Source organism: Ictidomys tridecemlineatus, chromosome 8 (genome assembly GCF_052094955.1).
Source record: "Ictidomys tridecemlineatus isolate mIctTri1 chromosome 8, mIctTri1.hap1, whole genome shotgun sequence".
Taxonomy (NCBI): Eukaryota; Metazoa; Chordata; class Mammalia; order Rodentia; family Sciuridae; genus Ictidomys; species Ictidomys tridecemlineatus.
Window position 1 is genome coordinate 32,125,951 of NC_135484.1, and position 15,964 is coordinate 32,141,914.

The following is a 15,964-nucleotide window of genomic DNA, read 5'->3' on the forward strand; positions in this document are numbered from 1 at the left end:
TGGGCATTTGTTTAATTATTAGTATAGCTGGTTATCTTTGCATTTGTTTATTTATCATTCAGGTTTGTCTTCCGAAAATTGTCTCTTCACTTCCAATGATCCTCCTAGGAAGAACAGGTTTTCTGTTTGTACTGAGCTGGAAATTGAGGCTTACAGGGGCCAAATGACTTGCCCAAGACCACAGGACTAATAAGAATCCCAGGTTCCCAGGTGCAGTGTCCCAGTTCAAACCATCCCAACACTTAAGCTCCTAGAGTACTGGTTGATACACTTTAACCCTTCTCATCTATTGCCCTGACCTCCTGATCTGGAAAGGGTGCCTCTCAGGAAGAAAAGGAAATGGAGGATTGCTACCAGGTCCAGCTTGTGGCTCTTACTAGAAGCCCTGCCCCAAACAGTTGCCCAATTACAACCTCCTGGGAATTTGAAGGCTTTTCTGCTCTGATCAAACCCTCTCAGAAACACTTGAGAGAATGCTCTACTGTTAGCATTGTTTTACCGCAGGGTTAAACGACCCACTTAATATGATCAGACAAGGAAGAGCAAGAAAAGGGCTGAAAGTTCTTCTAAGTCAGAGGAAGATCAATGAGACGCATTAAAAAAAAAAATGTGGAGCAGATGAAAATGAGTGTTGAAAGAGTATTTCTTCCTTCCCTACTTTCTCCTAGATTCAGCTTTTGTAGAATCACAGGGAAGTGTAGCTAAAAGGGATCATTCTGAACATTTTGACTTTCTTCAGTGAAGTAATTGAGGTTATTATCCAATTTACAAGAGTCAAATAATTTCAAGAATCTACTGGCAGAAACCCTCGCCAGGATTGGCATCTTCAGCAGAATAAGTGCACATTTCAAAGCACGGAAAAGCTTCACCTTATAGTCTTTTTGGTTGAACTTCCTGAAACAAGGAATCTCAGCTAAGGAGCAACACAGCGGTATTTCAAATCTAAGTAAAAGCAGAGAGAGCGGTCTAAAGAGTCTTTGAGTGGTGTGTGTGTGTGTTTGTTTGTGTGTGTGTGTGTGTGTGTGTGTGTGTGTTTACAGACTTAGGATACTCTTCTGCATACAACTGTATATCTGCTATCTTCATCTTTTGGTTTCCCATCGAGAAAAATTGACTTCATTCTGATGTATATCTTCCAATCCGGAGACCTCCCTGTATCAAGAGACTTATCACTTCTCCATTGCAACTCATCATCTGTTATGGTTCCAGGGAATGGAAGGTCAAGAATGACCTACTGGAAGGAGAAGCATATGATATAGGAGGATGTTAAGAAAGAAGAGGCCAGGCATGGTGGCACAGCAAGTCAGGAGGCTGAGACAGGAGGATCACAATTGCAAAGCCAGTCTGAGTAACTTAGCAAGGCCCTGAGCAACTTAGCAAGACCTGTCTCAAAACAAATTTTTTAAAAGGGCTGGGGAAGTGACCCAGTGGTTAACTGCCCCTGGGTTCAATCCCTGGTACAAAAAAAAAAAAAAAAGAAGAGGAGGAGAAAACACATTTCATCTATTTCAGGTAACAGGTGAGAAGACAAAGAAAGGAAAAGCAGAGCAAATCTATGGTGAGACACCATCCTGTGCCCTCCTCTCTGGCCAAAGTCATAGACGGAGGAGGTGAGAAAGGGGACACAGGAGCAGAGGCCATTGCCCACTTTGCATTTGGAAGCGTAGTCATCTCACAAATGATCCCCAATACCTATGAGATAGGGAGACAGTGGGCCAGGGTTGGCTCTCCCCTTCCATTCTCAGTTTCCACTTGGAATGGAAGAGTTCCTAGAATCTGCTGAATGAATGCCCTCAAAGGGTATTCTGAAATGAGTGGGTATTTGGCGAGATACCCACTGGAGGAGATCAACATTTTTAGAACAAAGGTACTCTGGAGTTGAGGAATATCCCACTAGAATAGGAGACACAGCCAAATTTCAGGAACCCCATGCAATGCATGTGTAAAAGGCTGAGGAAGGGATGAATCCATAGGTTGAACTAATGAGACCTGCTAAACCACAGTTGGTCTCAAGCTGTGCTAGCTACATGTTTCAGCCATGGGTGGTGGAATGACACTGAAAAGATAAAAAGCCCTCTAAATTCCTAGACACCATTTTGGGGAAAAGCAGAAAGAGGGAAGCTAATCTAAAACATTAAATGATCCACAGTGCATGAATCATCTGCACACTCTTCAAATCATTAAATTGTACTGCATTTACTGGGCATGTCCAAAATACAGTTTTCCCCTTATCCAAATGAGCTTATAAGGAAAATCAGATCTATTTTCAAGATAAAAAGCACCTCTTTTCTTTGCTTACCTGTTTGTAATGTAATAATTTTTCATTGCAACAATGTCAGATTAAGTGAACTGAAGTGATACCAATAAACACACAGACATAGCGCTTGAAGCCACCAAAAAACTGGGCATCTGATATTCTTTATCTCTCTCTCTCTCTCTCTCTCTCTCTCTCTCTTTCTCTCTCTCTCTCTCTCTATCTATCTATCTATCTATCTCCCCCTCCCCTTCCTCTCCCTCTCTCTTCTCCCCGGCCCCAAACTCTCTCCAGTTCCATGTGCTCATAGCATGTGTGTGGCCAGTGGAGAAGAGTGTTTTCAATCTCAGTCTCAATCCTAAATTCAGAAAAGGAATATGGCTGCTGGTGGGGAATGAAGATTACTATTGTGGTTTCTGCTAGCCTTTTTCTTTTTAACTTAACATGTCCTGTATCACTAGTGGGTTCATGAAAACCTTTTTATGTATGCATAAGAGTCCATTCTTCTCTTATTGGTTATTTAGTCCCCCCCCATGTTTTTATAGTATTACATAAATAGTATCATGTTGAGCATGCTTATACTTAAATTTTGTGCCTGTGTTTTATTATTACCTTAAGAAGTTTTAAAGAAGTAGGATTACTGATTCCTAAGGATCTGGAATGTCTGCATCTACTAGTGAAAATTTCTAAATTCATCCTGTTTATAGAATATCACCAATAAATATAATAATCCATGAATCAAAAATAATCAGAATATTCATTCTCTTGTGCACAACATGAAATCACTACCTAGTTAGGATCTGTAATTTCGTGCAAATTGATGCAACTTTCTGTTTTAAATTTTATAATATTTTGCATTTGTGGTTGTATTTTGGTCATATAGTGTTTTTCTAATATTGTAAGCACAAAAATATCAAGCTGTTAGCTCATGTGTATTTTAAAATCTTGAGGTAATTTATTTTTGTTTCTAGACATTGTTATAAACATCTGCTAATGCAGTAGACACATTTTTCAAGCCTGTGAAGATACTTAGCTATGGGGAACACATTACCTTGCTTAAACATGAAGTAATTTATAGGGCTAGGGGAATACAAAATGATTTACACACTTAAAAACACAGATCTGTCACAGGGCATACACAAGTCCAAAGGAGCACTGTTTTAGTCATCTTTTTCATCACTGTGACCAAAAGGCCTGACAAGAACAATGTAGAGGAGTAAAGTTTATTTTGGAGCTCAAAGTTTCAGAGTTCTCAGCCTATAGATGGCCAGCTCTATTACTTTGGGCCCAAGGTGAGTTATAACATCATGGTGTAAGGGTGTGGCAGAGGGAAGCAGCTCAGGACATGGCAATCAAGCAGAGAGAGAGCCCTACTCACCAGGAACAAAATATATACCCCAAAGTCACATCCCCAGTGACCTACCTCTTCTAACCACACCTTACTTGCCTACAGGTACCACCCACTTAATTCCTATCAAGGGATTAATACAATGATTAGGTTAACATTCTCATAATCCAATCATTTCACCTCTAAACTTTCTTGCATTGTCTCTCACATGAACTTTTGGGCAATACTTCATATCTAAACCATAAAAAGCACAAGACATGTTCAGGGAGGAGAGAGCACTGTTCTCTCAGTAGACTATTCCAATGTGTCTGAAAATATTGTAATTGCTTGTTTACGCCTCTTATCCAACTAGACAGGCATCTTGCCTTGTGCATCTTGCTCAACTTTTTAACTGGACTGGAGAATTCAACGACCATTTGTTAAATCAATTGGTAATGATATAAAGTTCTATAAAAGGATGGCAGTCATTAATGAGGGCCTAGGTAATACTTCACTGGGTGGCCACTGAATTGCTCAAGTTCAAACATAGAGGAAAAAACTTCAAAAAAAATAGAATTCATTTTTTTTCTAAGTGAGTGAATACCAAATCTGCCAAATATGATGGAATCATCTATGTTATTGTACAGGTAGAAACTAAATCCCTCCACATCTTCTTTATAACTGTCATCTTGTACAGATTCATGATTTGTATTTGTTGATTTATAGCAATGGGGAGGAGGCCAGGCCCAGGTTTCAGCAGAATAATCTTTTAACTCCAAGACTCCAAAACGTTATCTGTATGATGAGAAAAATAATAGCACTGACTCCTAGTGATCTAAGGATTGGAGGAGAGAATCATGAAGGACTCATCCCAGTTCCAGATCCACAGAGATCCATTAGCAAGCATCAGTCTGCATCCCAGAAAAAATATGGCTCTACTCCGCATCTTATGTATTCAGAACTTATAAAATAGTTTCGGCTTTTATCAGGTTAAAATCTCATGTTTAATGAAATGATCGAAAATGGAAATGTCATTTGATGAATGTGTTTATTGTCTACAATTCATGAAATACTGAAAAGCATTTTTAAAAATCCAAAACTTATTTCTGAATAGATTCAGAAATTCTACCAAGATAGGATGAAACCCTCCAGAAGAAAATAAAATATTCAAGGGTATTTCCTGTCTCTAGTTATTTTCAGAAACAATACCATCCTTCCACTTTGTTTACCCATATAATTTATTATATATATTCGGAAACATTCAATCTATCCTGTTTTTAAAAAGGTAAGCCTCTACTGTCCCCATATTAACCAATAACTTATTGAATATTCCATGTAAAGTCTGTATCAGTTTCCTTCTTAATAAATCATAAATTTGGACTTCTTGGGCTAGCGGTGTTGGCTATTCTCCCGTTAGTAGCACCTGATGGGAAAATTTGCTAAGGGCAAGGTCAGAAATGGAACAAGGTTGTTCACAGCTTTGCTGATCCTCACTCAGCCTTTCATGCTGTGGGCTGGTGTGGAGCTAAGCTCTTTGAATTCACAACATGCCCAGCTATTGATTTCAATAGGGAACTAGCTCCTTATCAGTACAAGTGTCAGGTTCTGTGGGAACATTCTGGACATGGGTCTGATAACAGTGTTTACTGGGACTGTAAGGGGTGTACCCTGATCACCAGACACTAAGAATTTCAGATCACTTTCAGATGAGCTGAAAACATAAGGAATAAAACAATAAGCATTCCTCCATATGCTGGCAACATGATTCATTGTCACACAACAGTAATTATCTTAACAGAGCCTGGTCCTGCTGTCTATTTATAGTCTTAATAGGAATAAAAACTAAAGCTCAATGTTTTCAAAGTAAAAGCTATAATTTTTAGAAAATGACTTTTAACATTTTGAGAATATAACTTTCTGTTAACTAAGGGTATATTTTATAAGTACAAAAAGCATCTGATAAGAAGTTATATTAATTACATTTTAGCATTCAGAGAATACTTTATCAGAAATTTTTTTCTTATGGCAAAAGAGACACTTGTTAACACTGATTTTAAGCTTTTTTAAAGATAAAAATCAGTCATTCTCTACACGGTGCTTCTCAATCTGGGATTAATGTATAGACCCCCTTTTTTAAAAGATTTAAATTACATTTAGTATATACAAACAAATCTAAGTAAAACCTTATAAGTAAAGTATGAAATATGCATATATATGCATTTTTAACAAGTCCACCTTCAAACTTAAGAAAAAGGACATGGCCATACACTGTGAAACCTACTTGTGTGCTTCCTCTACCCTCAGAACCCTGAAGAATCCACTAGCCAGCGCTGAGCTTAGCTTTCCTTCAGTTTTTAAAACATAATTTTATCATCTATGAATCCATCCCTAAACAATATACTATTCATATTTGCTTTATAAGAATTGTTTTATAGGCCGTGTTATAAGTCACTTGTTTTATTAATGCAATTTTGTCACTATGACTCATCATTGTTTTTTTTCTTAGGGTTACAATTCATTTGTAATATTCCATTCTGTGAATATACCTCAATATATTGAACTGTTCTTCTGTCTATAGATATCTTTTTCTCCAATTTTTGTTTTTTGTTTCTTTGCTATCACAATGCTGCTGTGACCATTCTTTAGCAATACAAGATTTTTTTTTTTCCTGAGATGGTATCATCAATGCTTTGAATGTTAGCCATTCTCAGAGGTGTACAGCATTTTTGTAATTCCCAATTGACACGTGAGGTTGAGCAAATTTCCATAATACTTTTTCATTCACTTATTTGCCATCTGAATATTTTACTTTGATTCATTTTTAAATTGGATTATTTGTTTCCTTATTGTTGAATATAAGACTTTTTTTTTACATTTTGAATACAAGTCCTTTATTAAAGATATGTTTTGCAAAGATTTTTCTCCCAGTCTGTAGCTTATATTTTCATTCTTTTATCAGTATCTTTTTCAGAACAGAAGTCTTTAACTTTAATAACGTCAAAATCATCAAGGTTTTTCTTTCATTGATTGTGGTTTTGGTGGCATAATGAAAAGCTCATTGCCAAACCCCAGACCACTCAGACTATCTCCATGTTACCTTCCAGAGCTTTTGTAGTCTTGCATTTTACATTAGGTCTAATATCCACTTTTTTCTTTCAATTTATTTTTAACATAAATATAAAACATAAAGACTATACATATTTGTGGGGGAGCCATTATAATCCATTATGAGTTAATTTTTGTGAAATATATATGTAGCTAGATTCATTTCCCTATATGTGAATATCCAATTGTTTAGCAACACTTACTGAAAATAAACTATCCACTGTTTAAAATTTGAAAATACCTTTTTTAAAAACAAAGCAAAAAAAGATCATCTCCTTTGCCCATTGAATTACCAATTCTCCTTTAGCTAAGTTCTGTTGACTGCACTTGTATGGGACTGTTTGGGGCCTATCTATTCTATTCCATTCATCTATTTTTTTCATTCATTTGCCAATACCTCACTGTCTTGGTTACTATAATTTTATAAGTCTTGAAATCAGGTATTGCCAGTTTTCTAAGTTTATTCTATTTCCTCAATACTGTGTTTTCTATTCTGAAACTTTTCCTTTTCCACGTAAATGTTAGAATCATTTTTTCAATATCCACACATTAAATTGCTGGAATTTTTACTTGGATTTTATTGAGCTTATAAGTCAAATTGGGAAGAACTGACATCTTAATAATATTGAAACTTCCTACCCATGGAAATGGAACAGCTCTCCATTTATTTACTTCATCTTTGATTTCTTTTATCAGTGTTCTAATGGTTAACATTTTACTTACAAATTGAGTTTCATTAGTATCTATACAGCTATTCAGTTTATGTATGTCTGGACTGATTTTCAATAGTTTGTCATTCATGGAAATTACTCATTTCATAGAAGTGCTTAAACTGACACAAAGTTGATTATAATATTTCCTTATGATCCTTTTCATATGTAGAATGTGCAGATGATGTTAGAGATTTGTGTTCTCTCTCTTCCTGCATCTCCTGATTAATCTATCTAGAAATATATGTTGATTTTATTAATCCCCTCCATGTATTAAATTCATTTTCTTTATTGTTTATCTGTCTTCTATTTAACTGATCTCTGTTCTGACTGGTATTCATTCTTTTCTTCTTCTTACTTTGTGTTCAACTTGCTGCCATTTCCCCAGTTTCTGAAGGTGAAAGTTGAGATCATGGTTTTGAATCTTCTAATATAGACATTCAGTGCTATAAAGGTTTCCTCTAACTATTGCTTTAGCAATAATTTATTTAAGCAATCCCTGGACGATTTCATCCACTGCCTTGAATTTAAGTATCAGTCACATGCTAAAAATTCCCAGCCCTTTGTTCTTTCCTAGAACTCACAGATAAGTAAATCTCTGCTGGATAGCTCCATTATGACGCCCCCTAGTCACATTAGATACAATATGCTCAAAATAACCCTCAGCTCTTTCCAGTATATCTGTTCTTTGACCAGGTTTCCCTCCAGAAAAGGAGAGAACTATCTATCTCAATCCAAATGCCAGAAAATCTGGGAACATCTTTGACTCTTCCCTTTTTCCCAGCCCCTATATCCACCTTAGCCTTTTTTTTCAGTGTTGGGAATCAGAACCAGGGCCTCATACATACTGTTCTTCTTTTTTTTTCTTGCATCACCAAATAATGATTTATATACTAAAGAAAGTTAAAAGGAGATGAAAACTATGACCCTGATCCTTCTTCTACCCCAACAAATCCTACACAATGCTAAGATAGTCTTTTTCTGTCTTTTCTTCTTCAGTCTTTTGGAAAGTCTTCAGTGCTGTGGGCAGTGCCCAGCTACTGATGTCCCAGAAATTCAAGCAGTTCCCAGGCCTCTGTGAGCACATCTAGGAAAGTATGACTCTTCTTCCTCTGTGGCAGGGTTTCCAGCCTTTGGTTGCCCACCAGGTCCTCCAGATCCATTGGGTCTGAATGCTAGCCAGCACATCTAAGCCTTTGTGGCCTCCTCTGTGACATGAGGAGTGGCTTCCCTTTGCATTGGAGAGACCTTGGCTAATACGACAGTGCCTAGCACAAGAAAGGGGCCCCACACAAGTGATCTTCTCAGATCTCTAACAATCTATTGGGAGGCTGCCCTGCCAGAGCAGAGTCCTGGGTAGCTTTTTCTGGAGTAGTTTCTTTCCAACCATCCAGGAGCTGTGTACCCACCGGAGGGAATCCAGTCTTCTTCTCACCTCACTGTGAGACCACAACCAAGAACTTATATTTCTTTCCCCATTACAACATTGCACTAAACAGAGGTAGGCACCAGAGTTGCTGTAACCAGTCACCTTCCAGAGAGGAGCATTAAGTTGTTTGGAATTTTCCAAGTCAGCAATGCTGCAATGAACCATCCTTATGTAGCTATTTATCTTTGTTGTATCTTTATTGTGCAGCTATTCCTTAGGCTAGACTCCTACAAGTGGATTTTTTTTTTTTTGGCTTAAAGGATGCACACATCTTTAAATCTGATACTAATTAAGAAACTTTGCACAACAATTCAACTTTCAGTATTCTTGATTCTGTGTTCTATTTAGCTGTGAAATTCATCTTTATCTCCCTACCTTCATAGTCCCTGTCTCAGTCTAAGTGAACAACAGCTCTTAACTGGAGCCTGCAAAAACAACTGATCTCCAATCTATACTCCCTCCCGTGTCCAGAGATTCTTCTGACATTCCATTACAATTAAATAAGTATTGTAAGACCCTCCTTGATCTTGATCCTCCTTACCTCTGGGTCTTCTTCTTCTTCTTTTAATATTTTTTAGTTGTTGATGGACCTTTATCTTATTTATGTGTATGTGGTGCTGAGAATCGAACCCAGTGCATCACACATGCTAGGCAAGCACTCTACAACTGAGCCACCACCCCAGCCCCTGGATCTTCTTCTTGAGCCTCTCTATGTGTCTCTCTGTATCCTCAGCCTTCACCAGGAAAAAATCCTCTCAGACCCTGAGAAACAATCCTTTTGCTAACCAGGGTTCTGTTTCAGACCAGACTCCTACATAGCCAGCTACGCAGGACTCTGGGACCTCAGCTGCTGCTGTGAAACCAGAGGCAGAATGGAACTGGGCAAAACCAGTTTCAGCCCTAAAGGACATATATAGACCTGTTATTCACCCAGACTCATTACCATCTCATTGTAATATACAGCCCTGATGAAACTCCTGTCTCTCGGCACTTTCTTGGTCTGGTCTGATATTGACCCCGATTGAAACCAGCTCTAAGAAACCAAAGAAAGTGGACCTTCTTCTGGACCAAACCCAACCTCTACCCCCACAAGAAGTCATGAATAATGCCCCTACTCCTTAGCTAAAATTCTACCTCTTTCTCCCCTTACGCTTAAAAGGATCCTTGTCCTTGTTTGGGGAGAAGCAGATCTGAGAATTATTTTTTCCCATCTTCTCCTATACTCTGGCTAAAGAGTAAACTTTCCTTCACTGTAAAATTGACTCTCAGCTTTGTTATTTGTTCCACCATTTTGAGAGGGAGAAAGTACCCAGTTTGGGTCAGAAATTGTTAACATCACCACCTTACTTCAGTTCCTAGAACACGCTGTGCACCCTATGACAGACACTGTAAATTGTCCCACTGTCTATTTTCTTCTTTTTAGTAACACAGCCCAACCTGCTCTCATTTAGATTTAGGAGGGTCTTTGACTTCCAGCTGGGCACTACTTCTTCAAGCTTCCCAAGATGCTGGGTGTGACTGTGGGTCTGGGTTCTCATAAATGGAATGTGAGAAGGAGAAATACATTCAACCTTAAGTCCATATCCTTGAAAGGAAATTGATCATCCTTTGTTTTCCTCTTACTCTTTCCCTAGGACTGGAATGTGGCTATTAAACTAGAGAACAATCTCTAATAATGTGAATGGGGAAATGCAGTAGGGGGATGGGAAGTCTATAAAATGGAAGGAACATGGGACCTCGAACGACCACGTGGCAGATGGTAAACTCGAGTTCTTTGTAATAACCATTTAGACTGTTCATCATTTAGAATACTCTGGGTGAGCCTGTGTTCCCCAAAAGGAATAAGCTCTATTCTGCTCAAATATTTATAGGATATTTTTTCTTTGTTTCAAAATTTTATTTCAAAAATCACATAAGATTTCAATTTCTTATTAATGCTTCTTGTAATCATTACCCTTGGGTCTCTAGAATAATTATCTCCTTTACCTAATGACTCCCAAATATTTACATAAACTTCTGAACTTTCCCCAAAGATCCAACACTAGATTTCCAGCTGCTCACTGCATGTCAAACTTGACAAGCTAAGAAAAAAAAAATGGAATCTATTACTTCCATTCCCCACTTAAATGCAACTCTTCTACTGAGTTCATAATCATTTTTTAATCTCTTTATCCCCAGTCCCCAGAATAGTAGCTGGCATTCGAAGGTACATTAGATGTTTATTGAATGAATGGATGAATCAATGAATAAATGCTGTGGAGATGTGACAATGGCTCTCTGACCTGGGCCCTTTCATCTCTCCTTCCAGTCTACATTGTGTCGTCTGCCACAGCCTATTGAGGCTGCCTGTAAACTCTTGCATGTGGCCCTTCCCTTCCATCTGCCATGCTATTTAGGTTCTCATTATCTATTAAGAAGGTTATTGTAACAGTGTTTTTTAGAGTTAGCTCCACTATCAGTTTGTCTATTCTGTCATTCATTTTATACAGCATCTTCACATTAATTTCTTTGAAACATCTGACTACTCATTTTGCCACTGTTCCACAATCTATAAGGAGCATCTCTCATAGCTGAGCACTGTGCAACATTCTGAAAAAAAAAAAAAAACACCCATAAAGTAATTCTCTGTGTTTGGGCAGCCCATAACCCAGTGAGACACAGATGTGTCTAGAGATGTGCAGCAAAGAAAACAGTGCCAAGATACAGGGATATAGAACTGGGGTGACATAAGTAACAGATGCTAAGTCAGCCAAGTTTACCCCCACATCTTAACATTCAATTAGACATTTTCTAGGATCCCCATTAGATGGAAACAGAACTTTTGAGTCAGGAGAAAGAAGGAAAGACTAAGCACTAACTTGGTTGGTTTAGAAGTGGGGGCTGGATAAGGAAATTGGTGGCGATTAGATCTGAGAACTTTAGTATTCTCTGAGACAGGAAGGCAAGTTCATTCCCAAGAAGGATGAGTCACAGTGCTGTGGAGTTTTCTCTAAGACCTGGACAAGCTTTGGCTGGTGGGAATGGCTTCCAGTTGCCTTTATTTACCTACTGGAAACTTCAGCCATGTTCATAACATGCAATTTAGCCCTATTCACTGGTCCTGACACACTGGAGGAAGCGTTTGACTACTTTCCGAAGTTGCTGTTCCTGTTCTTCCTTGTACCTAGTCTCCATTGAAGCCAAAGTTTGGTTTTCACTGCAACACTTAGAAACACACTGGTCTCTGAGGGAGGGATGCTGCAGTCAAATGAATTGCTGTGTGGATTTTGTAAATTCACAGCAACCCAGTTTCTTGGAAGCCACAGCACTTTTTATTTTCATAAGCCAGGCTTTTTTTTGAGAGACAAAATAGAAGGATTCTTTGTGAGGGGGTATTATTTTTGGAATTCCAAGAGCTTAACTTTGAATAGAAAGCCAACGCCTGGAAAATTGAAAGCATAAATTTTGCAAATGAACCACAGAAAAGGGAAAGATGGCAAAGTGGTTTCTACCACATTGCTCCATCCTTTGCCACCCCCAACCCCAACCCCACCCTCACCACACACATACGGTAAGCAGGAGTGTAGTCTGACCAGCAGGCAGGGTGATGAAGAGTTTTGTAATTTACTTTAAATGACTCTTGAGCAAGACTTTGGAGAATATTTTTTTTTTTAAATTCCCTTTCAGAAAAGGATCATATATCCGGTGAGGATGGTGGATAGACACATGAGAAATGCCATTTGTCTTCAAACTTACTGAGGCTTTCCTTTTTCTGGCCTCCAGAGAAGCCTACAGGATCTTCTTCTCACAGGATCTTCTAGAAAGTTCCATAGACCCTTTCCTGATGAATTTCTAGGAAGATCAGATGCATTACTTTATAGAATAAGATGTTGAGGTTTTTCTAAATAAGCTTGTCAAACACCAGCAGAAAGGGTTTGGATTAATAATTTTCCCATCATCTGATAAATATATAGAAAAGGAAACTGGTGGTCTGTAAAGAGAAACCCAAGTCCTTCATGATTCTCCAAGGCACATGCTAGAAAAGACTTTAAAGCTAATAATAGTTATTAGGTATATTAATTGAATTACCTTTACATTAGGAAGCATATTACTCTACACTAAGAACTACAAAGGAATTCTTTGAAATCGCCTTATAATAGGTCTAAAATATTTTTACAGTAAAGAATATCAGAAAGGCAGAAGGTTTTCTTTTTCATTTTCTTTTTTTGTAGGAAGATTTGTGAGGAAAAAAATGAAAGCCATGAAACTAGCTTTTGCTTTTCAAAAGATAACTTCTCTTTCTCTCTGACTTTTATTTTTCAATACAGAACTTTAGCTTTGCTCAAAATGATGTGGACATGTCAGGTGTCCTTTGAAAAAATCCTTTTGACAGAAAGAAAGAATAATAATCTAGATCGACGAAAGGACATGGCAATTCCATTAATCCTTAATAATTACTGAAACTGAGAAAAGAGTTTAGAGTATTGTTAAAGTTCTCCCAAGGAAACGTCCAGCTCTCACAGGGAAGGCTTTTTGAAAACCAATACTTAAGACTCCCACAGAAGGAGGACTCAGGAATTTCATTAAAAAAAAAATTCAAGTTACTTGAAATTTTGTTAAATAGAGCCAACTCGGACTAAGGAAGTGGGGTGGGCCCAGCCAGTTCCCCTTCCACAGATGGCCTTCATGTCACTGAAGTTGCTAGAGTGTTGGCCCATGAGGGTTCACACCAGCCCGTTTCTCTAGACCAGTGCTCCCATCTGGACTCCTTGTCTGGAAGGTTCTGCCTGGCCTAGGATGTAGTCGGAAAGCCCCCACTCAGGCCAGCTAGTTGGTGGCACAAAAGGCTGACCTCACCTCAGGGTGAGACAAACTGGGTCATGCAGAGCCCAGAGTCCCCCAGTGGGGCAGCCCCTGGGGGAGCGTGGCTCTGCTTAGCTTCCTTCCTCTGAAAGGTCTGGCTTCACTGATTCCCTTCCTCTCCAGAGCATTCCCTCAGCAAACCTCTTCCACGGGAATTCCTTCTCAGACTCTGCTTCTAACCCAAGTTAGAGTCCAAGGGGCCCTTCAAGCTTCTTCCACTCTCAGGAAGGCATGGAGGGGGTGTGAAAGCAGGAGCCTGATGTCTCCCTGCAGGCTCTGCATCTATCTCATGGCCTTGTTCTCTCTTAGGAATCTTGCCAGATTAGACCTGCTAGCTCAGCATTTCCAAAAGGGTCCCGTGTTGGAGAACCTTTGGGAAACATCTCTATTTTATACCTGTTTGGGAGGAGTCACAATGCCATTAATGCATTAAATCTAAGAAATACCAAAGCATCTTATTAACTTTTTAAACCCAGATTTTTCTAAACTTACCTAGACTCCATTTTTGAATTCTTATAAAATCTGAGTTTTTGTGGATGATCGTTTAGGAAACACCGATCTGGTCCAACATTCTCATTTTAACACATGAGGAGTTGAGGCCCACAGAGATTAGCTTCCCTGGTTTGCCAACTCCCCGAGTGACAAGCAATGCCAGCTCCACTGTGATTGCAGCATCCTGGTGACAGTCTGTTCACCATCATTGTGTCTCCTGCTTTTGCCCATTGACATTGGCCAGCTACGCACCCCACCCTCTGGGGTGACTTTTCAGAGTTAACTATCCAAAATTTAGGAAGCAAACTTCAGATCTCCGGTTGCATCTGTATAAATAGACAAAAATTTTCCCAGACCCAAGTTGACTAAACAAGGGACTGATTTATTTTTATTGAGAGTGTTTCTGTGGGGCTGGATTCATGCTCTTGGGGGCCCAGCTTGTGGAATTTCACCTGTCTGAGTTCACAGTCATTCTCTGTTCCAGCAGATCTCTATCATGGTAATGATTTCTTGTCTCCTCTTCTGCCAGTGATATTTTTTTAAAAGCAATTCATATTTTTGAACACTTAGTCATTCAACATACGTTTCTCTGCCGATTGAGAGGATCCGCAATCACTATTTAATATCAGCTTGGATTTTTGATCAATGAAATCAAATTGAAAGGTGACTTCCAGGAAAAAAAAAAAACACAAAGTGTTTATATCATCAAAATAACTGAGGCTTGTCTTTCAATCCTGGCATGAAAAAAGGACTCATGTTTCTCTAGAGATGTGTCGTAATGTCTGTATGTTTATAAATAAATTAGAGCTGTGGGGTGTGTGTACATATTTAGAAATAAACCCTCGGGCTTCATGCTCCCTTTCCAGCTCAGCTGCAGCAAAAAAGCCATTAGGGCTAGAAAGAAAATCAGCCATTTTATCCTCCATTTAGTAAGCAGCCTTTCTTTATCTGAGTCTAAACACGTTTATAAAGAAACCATCAGGACAGCTTGCTTTCTCAAATTGCTCCAGCAGCCTGAGTGGCTATGCAATAGAGACTGCCAACCAGGTCAGTCTGCTGCAGCCCTCTTCCTCTGTCCACTAACAAAAGCCCCCTCCTAACCTCTCAAGTTCAAGGAGGGCAGCCAAGCTTGCAGTTCTGTATCTGTTTCAGTATCAGTAAGCTGCAAATCTGTGTGGGGAATTAGTCCTTCTCTCCCCTTCCAATACGGTATCACAAACGAGATTGTCCCCTCGTTTCCTAACCTGCCACCTTCCTCGATCCTTTTCCCTACATACTGAGTGAGGAGAGGAACAAAACATGGCTGATCTTCCCCAGAATATGTGTAGAAACAATACTTTCAAGCAAACAAGGGCTTATCAGTTCATTTTGTGTTGCTATGCTACGTGACACTAGGTCATGTATAAAGAAATGAGATTTATTTAACTCACAGTTCTGGATGTCCAAGAGCGTGGCATTGGCATCAGGGCTCCAAGGCAGACTGTATCACATAGTGAGAGCTCAAGAGGGTGGGAACACCTGGCAAGAGAGGAAGCAAGAGTGGGGAGGACCAGGCTCACTCCAGTCCCACAAGAGTAAGAACTCACGGTTGCAAATAAAAAAATAAAAATAAATCATTAATCCTTCCTAAAGGTCTTACCTCCTAATACTACTATATTAGTAACCAAATTTCTAGCACATGAGCCTTTGGGGAAAAAAAACTGTATCCAAATCATTACAGGGTCATAAACATTGTCTCATTTCTATGCTTTGCTTTTCACTCAGGGAAAATCTGCTTTTCCGGAAAGGCAAGCCATGATCATTTC

At 38.9% G+C, this 15,964-nt stretch overlaps 1 protein-coding gene across 4 annotated transcripts in view; it reads right to left on the minus strand.

The window, feature by feature from the left end:
• LOC144365855 (uncharacterized) overlaps positions 1-15,761 on the minus strand; it is a 34,872-nt gene extending 19,111 nt beyond the window's left edge. For 3 of the 4 annotated variants that reach the window (XM_078018579.1, XM_078018578.1, XM_078018577.1), the window contains exon 1: positions 15,590-15,761. In XM_078018579.1, coding sequence (XP_077874705.1) covers positions 15,590-15,622 — 33 coding nt within the window. In that variant the 5' untranslated portion in view covers positions 15,623-15,761. Of the gene's footprint in view, positions 1-12,560; positions 12,657-15,589 lie in introns of all 4 variants that reach the window. The other variant, XR_013424586.1, reaches the window with a different exon arrangement.
• Between the last annotated feature and the right edge of the window lie 203 nt (positions 15,762-15,964).